This window comes from Anopheles marshallii, chromosome 3 (genome assembly GCF_943734725.1).
Source record: "Anopheles marshallii chromosome 3, idAnoMarsDA_429_01, whole genome shotgun sequence".
NCBI classification, from domain to species: domain Eukaryota; kingdom Metazoa; phylum Arthropoda; class Insecta; order Diptera; family Culicidae; genus Anopheles; species Anopheles marshallii.
This window is the reverse complement of record NC_071327.1, coordinates 58,818,860-58,835,413: the sequence shown is the minus strand read 5'-3', so window position 1 is coordinate 58,835,413 and position 16,554 is coordinate 58,818,860. Positions and strand designations below refer to the sequence as shown.

Here is a 16,554-nt window from a genome sequence, read left to right as displayed (position 1 = left end):
TTCTTAGAACCCTTAGGGGTAGTGTATGATAAGAACCTTTTCCGTCTCACCTTTCTTCAGCCTTTGCACAACCAACTGAGTATAGTAGTGTGATCAATACATGTAGCCACCTCTAGGCTTTAGTAATGAAAAATATTACGTTCGACGTACTCGAAATATCCATATTTGGATACAGCGCGATGGCCAAAATTGTAGCAAAAACAAAACAAACAAAACACAACAATATACTTTTGCAACGTAACGAAGATCACGTTCATTCGTTCTTTCCTTCGCTCTTTTACAATTTGCTTCCCTTTACTAGTACGATTTTCATTTGTAACAAACAAATGACTCAATACAAAACGCACATACAACACTACTCAAAAGCAATAGGAGCTTCTAATGGCACTTGAATCAGGAATAGTGTAGATTTTATAAATACTCCGTCTTCGTATCTGGTACATCTGTGTGGATGGGAATGGAAATTTGTTTAGCAAGTAGATTTTGCAACGAACCGAAATGAAGAGAAATATAAACTGCTTCAGATATTTGATTGAATTGAAATATCGATCGAAAACTCGTTTTTATTTCACATATTTTTTGGTATTATAGCTGATAACACTAAGGAGTGTGAATTGTCCTGGATTGAGATTGTTGCAGATATCTTCTACGCATCATCATCGCAACTTTGGATGTTTTTCCAACGGCTGAGATGTTGATGATGAATCAAAAACGTGTGCTTCGCTAAGCTACTCATGTGTGCATTTTCTTGAGGTTCCTGAATTTCTTCCTCTAAGTTCCAGTCTGTTTCAGTTTCGCAAGAGAAAGTTATTGAATCTTCTTCATGAATGAATGAACCCATTCTGTTCATTCTCGGGAGGCTCCCAAATTTCTTCATTCCAATCATCAGCTGGTTTAATGATTTTAAATCCTCTCCCCGAATTCGCAAATCCTTCCACTGGCGAAGCGGTTCCTGAGCTTTCCGCCTGTTCATCATAAATTGGTACAGTTCGCATTTTTGTATTGATCGCAAAATTCTAGTACGGGGTTGTAGCTTTAAAAGTTGGTTGTTCGGTTTGTTTACTGTTTTAAAATCAACCGGCTTGAAATCATGCCACTACACAGGGTGGTTCCGAAAAATAATGTTCGGCTTTGATTGACTGATCGTCTGAAATGGAGAAGAGAGTGCTTTTCAAGCGTTTTCCATCCCAAAATGATCAAATCAATCGAATAAATTACGCCAAATCATTCATAAACATGCAAAGTTCAATAATAAGAGGAAAATTTAGATGTTGAAAAGAAAATAAACACGCACAATCAACCATCGGGTATAGACCAACCATGAACGCGAACTGTCAAATCAAACAAGAAATGCAAGAACAAGAACAGAAGAAAGAGAAGATTTTCGGTTTGTTTTTGGTTTCGTTTGGTTCGCTTTCGTTTGTATTACAAAACTTTTTGCATTAATTTTCCAAGCGGAGTGAAATAATCAGTAGCGCTGTGTTGCTAAATGCAGCCGGAGATGTTACTGTTCGATATTAGGTTTCATCCAGCGCCAGTGCACGGTTGCAACAAGTGATTTTGCGCCCGATGGCGAAACGTACATCACGGCTGAGCAGAAAGTGAAGAAAGCTTCTAGATTATTAATCTAATTACGGAATTAGCAGCAAGTGACCTTCTTTTCCGGGCGTTTGATAGTGATTTTCTCGAGTTGAACTAAGAGTGATGTAAAAATTGGACATATCGTGTATCCGTGCGGCCAAGTGCTGGTAGCTTGTAACGAAAGCATCGGTCGGTCGTGGTGTGCGGTAGCGCGGTGCGGAGGGAAATCATATGACTGGCGTGCGGTCAGCACTACGTAAGCAAGCAAACCAAACGATTGTTATTGTTTGTCATACACTTCACCCCGAATAATCTGCCCATCCGTTTGTGTCCTTTTCGATCTAGGGATGTGGGACTGCTTCTGGGGCGCCTTTTCCGCAGTGTAAATTGGAAAACATCCTGTTGATCGCACCGTAATCATGGAAACCATTCGTAACGATTACACCGGTATGCCATTGTCGTTATCGGACCGGTGGCTGTATGTGAAGAGGAATTTTTGAATGAATTTTACCCACCCTCGTGGCGGTCTTTGATCGGGTCCAATCAGCATCCAATCTTTGTCGTCGACTGTTGCCCACCGATAAGGAACCCGAAATCGATTTGAAAATGTGAACCATTCGTTCGGAGTTTAGCACACCGGCACAACGCAATCTCTACAGAGGGGCGCTACACGCACTGGGTAGACGCAATAGATCAAACCCCGACAACCACCACTAATTGGAATAAATGTACTTCGTTCGTAGGTGGGCGATACGATACGGCGAAGTAGTCGGCGAGCGAAATAGTACACCCTCGTGACGTTCAACCCTGGTGCGCCGGCTTTGCGCGTGCGCCAGAGCAAAACGTTCGAAGCGAACTACCGGCGGAGCGGTTGCGGTACTGTTTGTAACTTAACTTTGCAGCGCAAAACAACACTGGCCCATCACCCCCTCGTCGTGGTGGTCGTCAACGAAAACGGAAAGCTTCTAACAGTTGCGTACGATCGTCCAACCCGGACGGACACTTGCGCGCGTGTTTTAAAACAGACGCTAGTGGACACAGCAGTACAGCAGTGGTGTAAGTCATCGCCAAGCCAAACCATGCAACGACGTCACTTGGGGCAATTGGTTGGATAATGTGATACGCTACACCGTAGGAATGATTTACCCGACAAGAGTGATCGTGCGTGCGCAGTAAAAGTTTAACCGTATCGGAGTAAAACGCATTGTGATGGAAAATTATCTTCCGGCCGTGATAATAGAACCCGTTCACGATACGCTCGTGTCTTTGTGCGCTACAAGTGTTCCACCGAAATAACAAAAAAAAAACGGTCGAAGATGTGAATACAAGCGTAGGATAAGAGTGTGCAAATTTGAGCGGTGCTTAAAGTACATCGGCGCCTTGAGAATTGATCGCGCAGCAAGAAAGCATCGGTTTGTTGAATTTTGAAGCAATTTACATGCAAGTAGAAATTTCGGAAGCGTGTGGAAGCTGACAATTGGTTGCGAGGAAGGAAGTGGAGACAGGTTGCAGCTAGTGCATCGATTCGTTTGACGCGTGGTTGGTGCATGCAATCGAATCGAGCTGGTCGCCTTTTTGGACTATAAATATATGATGGCCCTGTTCAACAAGTTTCTATTCAACAAGAAAAGACATACTAGCACCTCGTCGCAGAAAACAAGTCCCGGGTAAGTTGACAGATGCAAACTTCGTTATTTCCCTAGCAAACTGCATTGGCGTTGATACAAGCAATGGGATTATTCGATATTACAGTCCGTCATAAGTGATATAAACGAAAAACATTCAGATTATTATTAGCTAAAGATCTCTTAACAGGGCAGAAGAATTCGTTTCCTGATTAAGCTGAAAACATGTGTGACAAACTACCGAGAAGGGAATGTTCCGCAACATTTGTGAATTTTATCTTAGATGGATATCCTTTTTAAAGAAAACTATTGGTCGGCTACATCAGGTGCAATTATGGTACCTTAGACGGCAATCTGCTAATTGATGGACATCATAGAGGTCGTTCCGTTAAGGCTAGAACAATACCAATAACTTTCTAATCCAATAATTTTCCTATCATCGTACGGAGGGTTACGGAGTGATAGTGTAAAAAATCACAATTTTCTGCATAAACAGTAAAATGACCGTCAAATGGACATTAAAGCATGCACCAAAAAGCATATTTTTTAAGAAAAATAAAAAAAAGTATCTGTAAACCAATTTGTGCGACAAATCCATTTTTTTAAAGTATCCTTTTTTTTGCTTGCTTCAGAAGAACATTTCATGCTGCTTAAATTCTTTTTCCCGAAGGAATTATCTTATTGGGAAGTGTTTTGATAGCATAATGAACGTTACCATAGCTGGAAATAGCATCTCCGCATTAAAATCTCCATTCCTTTTAACAACTACAATGATCTAGGAAGATCGAGGTATCAAATGAGTGTTGTGTTTTATTGTCAAATCTAATCAAATCGCACCAATGTGACAAGACGCGAGAAGATTTTGTGGTTCTGCTACTAGTTTCCGACAAAGGAATTGTTTTCCATGCTACCAACTGTTTTCAATACTCCGTCAAAAAGCAAAAAAAAAAAGAAATATGTTTTTGGTTCGTCGTTTGTTACTCTCAAGTTCCCTAACAAAAGAAAACTATGCATAAAGCGATGATACACCCGCGACAAATTATACCGCACGTTATTTATCTCCGCTGCCACACGCTTCCGTAGGTCCGCAAACAACAGCAACAACATCACAAGTGGCACCCGCGCTTTTGAGATTTTTTTTTTTTGCAGAATTTTGTCTCTCCACCCCGTGCTGGTTGCCGATTACCCTCCCCCACCTTTAAGCGCGTTGAGTGCGGCTCCCCCGGCACAAGCGGGGTGTGTGTATGTTGACGATGTGGTTGATGACGATGCGCTGGTCACGAGAATCAACCCATTCCTGTCTGTCTCACAGCACGGTGGAACAGACTCTCTTTCCCACACCCGGTCTCCGGTTTCTGGCTCAGGTGACGGTGTGGTCTTTGGCCGCAGCGTTTGTGCGCTGTGTCATGTGCTTGGGGGCTTCCCTTGTGTGTCGGTCTCAAAGTCGTACAGATGATAAAGACGCACAGAGGATTAAGACTGTCAACCAAAGACTGTGGCCTGATGTCTTTTGTGGATTCTTCTGTATGTCACCAGTGTTGGGTGTTTGTTGCAACCTTACCTTGATGATGGTGCGATCGTTGCAAAAAAAAGGAAAGCGTTCCAGCGGAAGTAAGCAACACGATGCAAGGACAGCAATGCAGCAAATGATTTATCGTACGACTTTATTCAAACTGCTAATTGCATAGTGATATTTATTTCCGATTTTGTCAAATCATGGAATCAATTCACGCGTCTATGTCATGGGTTCATGCATGAAACAATCTACGCAACGAAAACTATCCGGATACGAGATCACCAATCTGCAACTGTCGCGTAAGATCAGTATCATTCTTTTCTCGTTCGCTGCTGACGCTTCAGCCAGTGTTATTTCAACCAAACACGACCGAACAGCACAACTAACTCGCTGCGGAAACCGAAAAATCACGTGCTTCTTTACCGCACACTCGCCTTCCCCGCGATCCTTTCCCCCATCCTGACACTCATGCGGCACATGTTTGCGGATGCTGTTGATCACCCTCCGATCGCTTGCCACCAACACCCCGCTATGCTTGACCACACAATCACGATCACCTGCGTGACCATCCCCTAACGCCCGTGTTTATTTCTTGCGCGCCCCATTTATTTCGGGGCTTTGGTGCTACTTGTTTTTTTTTATTTGGTGCTTTATTTTCCTATCTTTGCATCTTTTTACTTTTGTGTATGATGGGGGAAGGGGCGGGTCAGCTTCGTATGCGATGTTTACTGTCCGTGTGTGATGTCTTGTTTTTTTTTTGTGCCTCTCGTTCTATCTATGCGGATATTATTTTTAGCGAAACCGACAACACCCCTCATCTTCAATATTGATCGGTTGCCATTCCGGACGGCATACGGTGCGCGTTCATGTGGCGTCAGCGCACGAGTCAGCGAATAAGGGAAGGGATGGATGAAGGAAGGTCCTGAGTGTGTTCCGAAGTGATCGTGCACTACAGTGCTTCATATCACAGCGAGGAATAAAATGACACTCTGCTCAAGCGGTCGATTACCTTGCAAAGTTGCACTTTCGTCTGCTCAGTTTTGCAACGTGTTGGCCGTAAACGATCGTAACCACGTGCACCGACGTTGTAATGTTGAATTTGAACCCGGATTGGTGAGAATGTCTCCGTGTGGATGCGATCTGTACTACTAATGTAGATACTTTTACCCTTCGCGGTGCCGTATCGTAGACGATTTGGTAATCGAGGGCTCCGTCATGATTTGCGTCAATGGAGACGAAAACCATTACACGGTTGAATGGTGTTACAAGCCAAATTGTGGTACCTTGATGAATGGAAGTGCATGCAGTGGTGTGCTTTAATTCGTTCGTTACGAGTACGTTTGTGGCTTACTTCAAAATGGGTGAAAGCAGAAGGTTTGTAATTTTCGAATCTCTCCTTTTCCAACCTGAAGGATTTCTCAGTTCAAGAGCAATTATTTTGCAGACAGCTGAATTCCCTACCTACCCTTTTTTCTCATGCAATTATTTATCTCGAGCGTTGCTCAAATTTTCGCGTAAGTCAAATTTTCTTTATAATATCGTATATATTGAGTTCACGTTACGAACCACATTTGTAATCGAAATCTTTAGGTTTATTTAGATAATTAAAGTAAAATTGCACCAAACGTATATTTTATAACGCAATTATGTAACGCGTTTTTGGGTCAATTTGAAATTTAACAAACAATAAAAATTAATTCAACACACAAAATTTCAAATTGTAAAAATCTTAAGATTCGCATAACTTGGTAAATGACTGTGTATAAAATACTACAGTAGAACGACGATTATTCGACGGCCTGATTAATCGTCGGACGGATTATCCGTGATATAAAAATTGACAGCTAGTAGAATCCTTTTCATTTTTTTAACCTTTTAACCGTTTTGCCCGATGTTAAAGTTATTGTAAAATATTCCATAATGATAATAAACAATAATTTTTAATATGAAAAAACCTTGACCTATCGCATAGCCTACCATTTTCATTTTCAAATATTACACGCACAATGCCGAAGGGCCTGTTTTCCGTAGATTTGTTAAAACGTAGAATTGTTAAACAATTTTCAACCAAAAATGGTAAGCCTAGATCTCTGGAGGTTTTTGTGCCGATGAAGATGAAATTAAACAATTTTTGTTCGTTATTACTAGAAAATTTTTATGTGAGTAAGCAAAATAATTTAATAAGATTCATTGAATACTGTTAATAAACAGTAACAACACGTAATCGTTCTACGTAGCTCTAACTAAGATCATAGCTAATTGCGTTTACTACCATGAACAACATATGTCAGTTCATTCTGCACATCAACTGTACAATGTATGATTGATTTTCAAAATTGAATGCCATCCGGTTGTCATTTAACCGTCCTGTCTGATTATCTGTGCAGCTCGGAAATTCCGGGCAACACCGATGACGGAACAAAGAAAAACCCAACTTTACAAGATAAAGAGCTCAAATGTTGAAAGAAAACAACTACAATTTCTTTAGCAACAATAAAACACACAGCAAACATACATTATACACTAAAAAAACCTGTCTTCTTCTTTATCGGCACAACAACCCCAAGAGGTCGCTTATTATACGCTAATATGGAACGGATTCAATCATACCATCAATGATCCCATCGTTGTATTATTGAACCATGTGAATTGTTGAACATAGATCCGTATGCAGAAGCAATTGTCTGCCCTGGCTGCGATGCCCAATCCAAAAATACCATTGCATTAAAGAACCGAAAACATTATACTGCACGGAATCTCTACCCATCGGATAAGAAAATAACGTTATTTGTGTTTTATGTTCGCAACCTAGACAATGCGACGTCGGCAACCCCATCTGTACCCCGACCGTTTATGAAGAAGCCTTGGACGCGCACGTCTTGTGTGCGCCATCCTCCGACGCACGTCGCGCATCCTTTTGCCGTCGTGAACATTCCTGCGGCCAACAGACAACCGTACCACCATTCCTTTTTTTTTTGTTACAACCGAAAGTGTATCGTGACCGTGTCTTAAGCGTTAGTGTTAATTATTTCTTTCGCTAAACGATCGTCACTCGCTGGTCACAAGACCTCCCGGCTGCATCACACGACATCGGCGCGTGGTTTTTGTATCGGTGCGGCACATTTGTATGTACTTGCGTAATGAAACGTTCAGGGGCGAAGAGGTGGATGGCGGGGGGGAAAGATGTTCTGAAAAATAGAAATGAAACAAATGGAACCTCACAAAAAAATACACACGCGAGCAGTAGTGGAACGTCCTCAGCAAAGCACTCCGTCCGCACGAAGCGTGTGCGTTGAAAGGATCACGACCGAAGGCGAAATACAAACGGTTCCCGGTGATAGATGGAACGCGAATTCTTTGGGTATTTTATTGTGCGCTGACGTGTATTGTTCATTTTAAAAAAAACTGATCGAGAAATGCTGTGAGCTCTGGTCGCCTGATGTCGGTAGACACATGATCTACGGTGACGGTGCGGGTGTGCAGACGAAAAAGTGCATCTTACCAACGTTTGGACGCGCTTCAATCACCAATCGAACGGTGACGTCCATTCGCTTCGCTATTCCGTCACAAGGATGCATTTCCGGTCGCATGATCAACGTCGGGGGCACGTTGATGCCTGCCGGTGAGTTTAAAATAGGAAACACGGTGCGAATGCACCCCGGATGCTCATTCATTTGCGTGTGCTCATTCATGCATCGGCTGGGTGTGTGCTGATCGGCTGTGCTTGCCGCAATCGATTCATTGTTGCTCGCGGGAACTTGAACGTTTATCGTGTCCGTAGGTGTGTATGGGGCGGGTTTGTTTTTAGCAGCGAAACTAGTGAATGAATGGCTCGTCGACGAATCATGTGGTTCTGGCTCGTAGACGGGTGGCGTCATTAGTGTGTCTTGCTATTTGAAGAATGCAACCTGTATCGCCAGTAATAGTGTTGGGCAATTCAGATCCAGATTCATGAATCTGAGTGAGTCTATATACTGACTGAATTAATCTGAATCTCTATTCCAAAGATTCATGAATCCTTGATGTTAATGAATCCTCAGAAATTCATAATTCTCCCCGGGAACATATTTTTGGACTGTTAGAGTCTGTCTTTGGAGAGTTGATTCCTGATTTGAATGACTGTTCGCAAAAGAATCCTTAAGCACAACACTAGCCAATAGCCTTTTATTGTGTCTAGTACATCGTGGGTCCAGTGTAGTAGATCATTTGTTCAAAAACAAATTCCACATTTAAAAAGATTCTGGCAGATCTACATTTTGTGTAGATATGAATCTACTTACTTATCCGGCGATACAACCACTTCACGGTCTTGGCCATCGTCTGCTAATCGATTATCCCGGCCTTTCTGGCGGACGCATCAACGCCATCACTCCATCTCAATTTATGGCCTACCACGCCACCTCTGTCCACAACCTTAAAGGGCTTTATGGGTGTCATTCTCATGACGTGACCAACCCACCGGAGCCTGGCTAGTCTAATCCGCTGTGCAATAGTGAGTTCGCCGTACAGCTCTTTGTCCTTCCACACATTCGGGGCCAAAATCCTTCTGAGCATCTTCCTCTCGAATGCGGCTAAGAGGGTTTCGTCAGTTTTGGACAAAGTTCATGTCTCAGAGGCGTATTTGAGTACTGGAACCATATAAGTTCTATATAATCCCAGCTCCGTTCGTCGTAGAGAAGTTTCTTCAGACTGCAGAATGATCGGTTGACAGCCAGCACCCTAGTGCATATCTCAACATCAATGTTATGATCAGTGCTGACTTTTGACCCAAGATAGGTGAAAATTTTGGACGACTTCGAAAGAACGCTTACCTATTTGTACGTCATCCCAGCGTAAGTTAGGGCAGGGCTGCTCCTAACACAATCAACTTGGGTTTTGCCTCGTTAATTTCCAACTCGAAGTTTTCTGCCGCCAGCTCAATCCTTTGGTATGCAACCGCTACGTAAGAGAGCTGTAAACCAATGATGTCTATGTCATCAGTGTTAACCAGGATCTGGATTGACTTATAGAAGTTGGTCCCCGAAGTTTCCACCTCCGTATGAATTAGATATGAATCTAATTGATCTTAACATAGACACACCCACACACCTGAAGTTTGATCTTTCGTTCGGAGCAATGGCTGGAAAGCTGGAAATCACCTATTATCATCATCAAATCCCTATGCAAATAGCGACATGCTTATCAGGGCAACGCACTTTGGCGCGCTTTGAAGATGAGTTGTGGTTGCAACAGCTATTATCATCTACTGATGTGAGGGAAGAATATGCTACCCGCTTCTGTAGGTTATTTATGTTACGGCAAGCTCACTTTTTTATAGCTAACAAAAGCTGCGCCACACTAGTGTTGTCGTGCGCGAGTTGTACCACCAGAATAGAGTTGTGATTTATTATACGCAAGGGGTTTAGCGGTGAGTTTAACGAGATGGGATGAGTGGCTAAATATGCTACCAGGCGAAACAAAACGAAAAGGTTATCATTTTTGTTAACCGCAATCCGGCTCACTGCGGATGGCGGTTTTGGCGGTTAGATTAAGTGTGTTCATACATTGTTTGCTCTCGTTTTTTGTTGCTCCGTTGTTCAGTGTGGGCCGAGATTGAGCGTTGCTCATAAATTAATGTGTGAACCCTGTGAAGCAAAAAAGCACACAGTCATCGTCATTTATAATAATCTTTTACGACGACAAGGATCTTACATAAAAGGTCGCTTCATTGATCGTCACACGATAAGACGTTTTGCGTAGGTCCGCTCACGTGCATGTTTTGCTTTTCGTGTTTTTCTTTCTGTTAGCTGTATCTTGATATCTTTACAAGTAAAAGGGTGTAATGTGTTATGGTAGTTTTTTTCCCCTCCCTCTTTTATAAACAACCCCCGTGTGTTGTGGTTCCCGGGCTCTCACACCACAGTCGCGCAGTCTGCAGAGGAAATCGAATCCGTCACGCGACATTTCGCACATGTTACGGGGCCCGATAGCGATTACTCAGCCCGATAAGGCCACGGATCGCTCAAAGTCTGTTAGAAACAACTACCAGTTTTTGCGGCTTCCTAATCACGCTACGATAAACATGAGCGATCGATCACGGGCGAGCTTATCGACACATTTGTTCTACTAATCCCGCAAAAAAAAGGATAATGCAATAATTTATCATCGATCACGGGTGGGCGATGAAGGTAAAGGTTTCACACTATTTGTGTCACATGCTCACGTTCAATCTAATTGCTCTACGCGCTGCGAGGGGGACTCGCTACTTGGAGGCGGAACAACGGATCGAGGATCGTTAATCCCTGGTGGAGAATTCGGCGCGATAGAAAGAAAAAGGCATGTGACTTGATTGAAGGAATTCCGCGTGACTTTGGAAGGCAAAATGGGGGAAAAAAGAAGGCATAAGAGAATACCAAACAGGAACCGAACGGTTTGGGTGGCGAATGGTTGAGCGCATATCATTCGATGCGCGTGCGCTCCCCCCTTGCGCCTATCGCGTTTCGATAAGAAAGCAATACGGAATGCGCTTGTTTTTTGATCAGGTATTTTATATGGAGCTTCGAAAAAGATAAGCCATTGGATGAAGTTCAATGATCGAATGAAAAATAAAAGGTCTACGCCGAAAAGGTGACATCCGATTGCTTCAAAGGAGTATTTAGGTCAAAGTCAACGTAATACGTCATGGACAACGCTCAAATGAAGTTGTAACTTTAAGAGCCTCTTGTTGGCAAGTAGCTCGATAGCTTTCAATTTGTTTCCATTATTTTTTTTTTTGAGTTCAGGAACGTAGATAAGAAGAAAGTTCATAATTCCGGTAATCTCTAGACGACCATTATTGTTGTCCCCATTTGCACCACTGTGCGGTTCATCGCTGCATACTTCGATGGTGTCTTATCACACCCAATAGCAGCAATTGAGCGGTATTGATCAGATTTTTATACGAAGCTGTAAAACAATCCTCCCTCGTTTGAAGTGTTTTTTTAGGTCCCAGTAACCAATGTCTTATGGTGTTTGTTTTGTTCTGCAACCCATTCCAGACAGTTCCCGTTCAGTGCTGATCAAGTTCGTATCTTGGTGTTCAAGGAGTGTGACATTCGTGGCAGACAGCTCCTGTTCGATTCCAGAACCGTGGAAAAGGTTTCGTCCGATAGCAATAGTGCGGCAGCTGCTGCAGCATTTGCCAGCGATCATCATCCATCGTCCGTACCGCAAGTGCAGAAGTGCGAGCACTGTAACGTCGTCTACCGGGTGCGCAAGGTAAATTTGAAGTACACTTGTGATCATGCTGTCCTATGTACTAAACGGATGCCTTCTTTTTTTTTTTAAGCAAAATGATCCCCGCAACGAGGCTACTCTAAAGACAGAGGTCAAACAGTATGAAGAGATGGTGTTCGGTTCGGCACCGATCGCGTTTCGGGGCAGCAGCTTTAAGGTACACTGGCTGAAGGATCCGAAAACGCTCATGTGCTCGCTCGTGTTCCCAACTCCGGTGTACAGCGGTACGAAGAAGTCATCCGTTTCGACCTATCCCGGGTCAGAACTTTTCATCAACAGTGGAAGCAGTGGTATTGGCAGCACTGGTGCCGTTGGTGGCAGTGGTGTTGACTACAATCCTTCGGTAAGCGATCTCAGCTCAATCGGCACTGGATCGTTGCATTCGTTCACGGTGACGTCCTCTACCGCCACGCAGCATGATCCATCGATGCTGCACCGATTGCGCCCAGTATTGCCGGCAGAGTTCTGCAACTTTGATCGTTTTGCTGATCTACGCCACTCGTCTAACAGCGGGGTCGATTCGGGTTACGGTGGTACCGATCCGTGGGGTCTGTCCGGTTCGGGCTCGTCACGGCACCCAGCCTCGTCGTCCCACCGGAGCAGCATCTCCTCCATCTATAGCGATTTTGATTACATCCGGCGTATGAGCACGGATAACTACAGTATGGACATTCCACCGCCGCCGAACTGTGTCAGTTTGGAGGACTGTCACTCGTACGGCAGCTTTCATCGACGAGTATCCAAGAATCTTTCAACATCGTTCGAAAACCGTCACACGATCGCCGATCACGTCGGTCATCTGGATGAGTTGGGACAGATAATGACGGGTATAGGTGTGGGTCAACCAACGACGACAAATGCCGCGGCTAGCGACGGCTGTGTGATATCACGAAACAGGCGCAACAGCGAAACAATGGAACTTAACCGGCGGAAGGCTTACAGTGGCGAACTGCTGTCGACGGCTACAAACTACCAGGGCAAGGCGCCTAGCAAAAAGCAACGACTTGGTGTTGCCGTTTGCATTCGGTTGAATGACGTCATGCTGCAGGACACGGATACGTTCTGTTCCGAGCATATGACCGTGTTCGAATCGATCCTGTGCCGGGTACGTTTGTCCGTGGAAAAAGCGTACATTCGTTGGCGATTATTTTTGCAGGTAAAGAGAGTGGAAAAAGCGAAAGCTTCTCATTCTTAATTTTGAGCAATACTAACTGAGTCAATTTACAGATCATGTTGGGAGCATGGCATTCGACGCAACAGTGGCTTAACGATCTCTTTACGGCACCGCGATTAAATAATCCCGTCTGGTTGACGCTCAGCAGCAGTACTCTTACCGATCGCAATTTATCCTCATTGGCCAGTACATTCATGAACGATCTGTGCTCATTGCTATCGTTGGCCGATACAAAAGATACAAACTTGTAAGTATAGGAAAAGGGCGTGCTAAAACTCTACAACGCTATCGGTTGTTTATGCTTGTTATGTTTAATTTCAGTTTCATCAGCACCATGATAACTGCTGTTCTAACGCATCATCTCGGCTGGGTTGGTACGATAGCTGCCATGACCGCTACGGATGATGCAAACAGCAAGTTGGACCTTATAAGGCGGGAAAAGGCTCGCATGAACGAAATTACCGCCAATCATCCGTACAGTGTGCTTTGGGCACAATTGGGTGATCTTTACGGTGCCGTCGGTTACCCCACAAAGCTCTCGAAAACGATCATATGCGGTAGTTCACAGCTGAGCAACATGCTCGACAAGATACTTAACGTACTATCGTACTTTATACGCTGTTCCGAGATCAAACGCACCGTCTATGTTGAGTCGTTCGATGAAGGGAACGTCCGTACAGCATTTGTATCGCAGCGCGCCAATGTGAATAGTGTGGTACAAGTTGAAGATAGTCCACTGCAGGACACTAAAATGACCGTTGCTGAACAATCGGTCGGTTTGCTTGAACCTCCAGGTCAGCAACTGTTACGCTCTGCATCATCCGGCATGGTCCGTTCGGCGACGAGAATGAAAAATTTAGCATCTTTAGGTGGTGAGGTTGAGACCACCACTTCTGGTGAGACAAGTTCCAACGCAGGCAATGAAGAGGTACAGAATGCGTTGAAGAAAAACGTGATGAATGACATTCCAAACGTACTGGTGTACCGTGACTCGCGGTTCGTCCGGCAAGAGCTTCGAATAGGCAACAAAAGCATGGACACGGGAATAGTGATGAACGCGCGGGAAAAGCAATACCTTGAGGCGCGCTATCAAATCGGCAAGGTGGCATTGCTCCATACACAACCACAGCCGCCCGACGCAGAGCTGGCACAGGAAGCACTTGCACTGGACGGTGATGAACATCGTGCAATGGAGAATGCAGATGATCGTGAGTCGGTTCGTTTGTCCTATCTCATCACTGAAAACAGTCTCGGACAGGTGGGTTCGACAGAAGCGGCCGAGTCACAGCAGCGTTTAATATGGGGCGTAGAGAAGACGAAAGAAGGCATTGCGTTCGAGCAGCTTAAGTACATCAGCCTGCTGCGGGGAGACTACAAGGTGCAGAAGGAGACGGTCAGCGAAAGCGACAATGAAATAAAGAGCGGAAACAACAACAACGAGGTCGTATTTGTGCTCGGTGAGAACGAAATGCTCAAGGACATTCATAGGAAGACGACAGGGAGTGGGCAGGATGGTGCCGACGTGTTAAGTCCGTTAGGCATGGCACAGCCACTGAAACACTGTTGCCAGCAAAAATTTAACAGCTTCGATAAGTACCGGCAAATTGCGGCAAACTTTCTAAAACATCGCAATCTTCCCGACCACCATCTGTTGGAGCGAGGAAAGGGACTATCGCCCGAGGAGGAGGGTTTGGTGTCTCCCTTTTCAGAACTGTCTTTCGAATTTATTGATCATCAAAGTAAGAATGGTCCAACCGAGTGTGCGATATGCCATCAAATACCGACAATTTTCTGTCTGCAAACACCAACGAACGCTTCGGAGATGGAATTTGTTGGCGATAGTAGCAGATCGTTTATGTATGGTAAAGTACCAGAAGTTGCTGGTACCGCATCTGGCCATTCTTCGGGGCCATCGATGCGAGAAAACATTCCGCTTATTGTACTTCCGGGTCATACGATGGCCACACTGGACGAAAACGATGAGTTGCGAGTGAAGCATCCAGGAAGTATTTTGAAGCTCATCGACATTCCCTTTCCCAAGGGGATGCGAACAGCTTCTGGCGGTCCGGGTAGTGATGAGAATAACAACAGCAATGTAACGGGCTCGGGATGTTCCACCAGTGGCGGCAGTCTCGGTGTCAGTAGCGGTGGTAATGCAGGCGGCAATAGTAGCAGCAACAGTGGAACCAATCATCATCATACGTTAGATTCCGGCAGCACGGGCAACGATAAGACTGACAAAGGTTTGCGATGTTTTCGAGCCGGCTTCATGCCGTCTCTGTTTAGTCGCATAACCGACCACTATATGCCGGACATGGTGCTGCAAGCCACGACAGCACCGCCAAGTCTGTGGGAAGCATCGCTGAAGCGGGATCTTCATCTTGCCGCACGGTTCACCCTGTACGAGCAGCAACTCACGGAAAACAATGCAATCATTGCCAATCTGGACACGCACGAAGTGCGATTACTGTCCTCGCAATCGCTCGTGGACGGTGATATCATTGGAATGTCGCAGTTGGTATCCTCCATGCTGGAGGCTGTCAATGCTATGTGGTCAGCAGGAATCTCCGCTTATCAGGTAAGAAAAGAATGGCAGAACAGTAAGAAATATGGAAGAAAACGTAATGTTTTTTTTCTTTAATATCTTTTACACTTTCAGTGTATGGCGTTTATGGAATCGAAGCTACGCGAACTCTATCTCCAATCGGAAACGATCGCTAGCGTTATGTTGGCCACGGACTTCTGCACGATGAACTCGATCACTACCGCTATGGATATCACTGCCAACGATATGGAGCTGTTGTTGTCCGTTGCATCCGTACACACGCCCGAAGCGACTAAGCGGTACCGCGTTCTGATGCGTTAAGCATTCAACCCAGCGCGCGGGAAAGCATCAAATGTAAACAAAAGAAACAAGAACAAAACAAGAGCTTGCGATTTTGCATAACGCAAATGTGATATTAGGTTAATTGACTGTCGGTAGAAAGCGAACAAATACGCCATCAAAGAGGACGTAATGCGGAGGGAAAGTGAAGCTAATGTGTTGTGACTCAGGCACACGTAGTGCACCAAATGTGAAGTTTATTCGTTGAACGAACGCAAACCGTTACGAAGTGTTGTACATTGGGATGCAGTAATGTTGCATCTTTCAATCGAAATCCTCAACCGTGGGATTGTATGATGATATTTGCAAATGCTCTCTCTATTTACCTTCTTTGCGGAACCTCCATTATTTGTCATATCGTTACGAGGTAAAGTTTAACTTTAGCAAAAACGGCAGAGTACAAGCGCTTTTGCCCGGTGTTGTGATTAAACGCATGATTAGAAATTAGAACGCATTCAATTGCAGCGCAATATAGTTTCCACCTCAGCCAAACGCACCACAGCGAAAGATGTGTTGCATG

General features: G+C 44.5%; 1 protein-coding gene across 1 annotated transcript; it reads left to right on the top strand.

Moving 5' to 3' along the window:
• The first annotated feature begins 3,171 nt into the window (after positions 1–3,171).
• Positions 3,172–16,016, top strand: LOC128712214 (uncharacterized). The gene is made up of 6 exons (XM_053807110.1): positions 3,172–3,248; positions 11,739–11,958; positions 12,029–13,132; positions 13,204–13,397; positions 13,472–15,728; positions 15,810–16,016. The coding sequence occupies exons 1-6, from the start codon at positions 3,172–3,174 to the stop codon at positions 16,014–16,016; spliced, it is 4,059 nt and encodes a 1,352-aa protein (XP_053663085.1).
• The last annotated feature ends 538 nt before the right edge of the window (positions 16,017–16,554 follow it).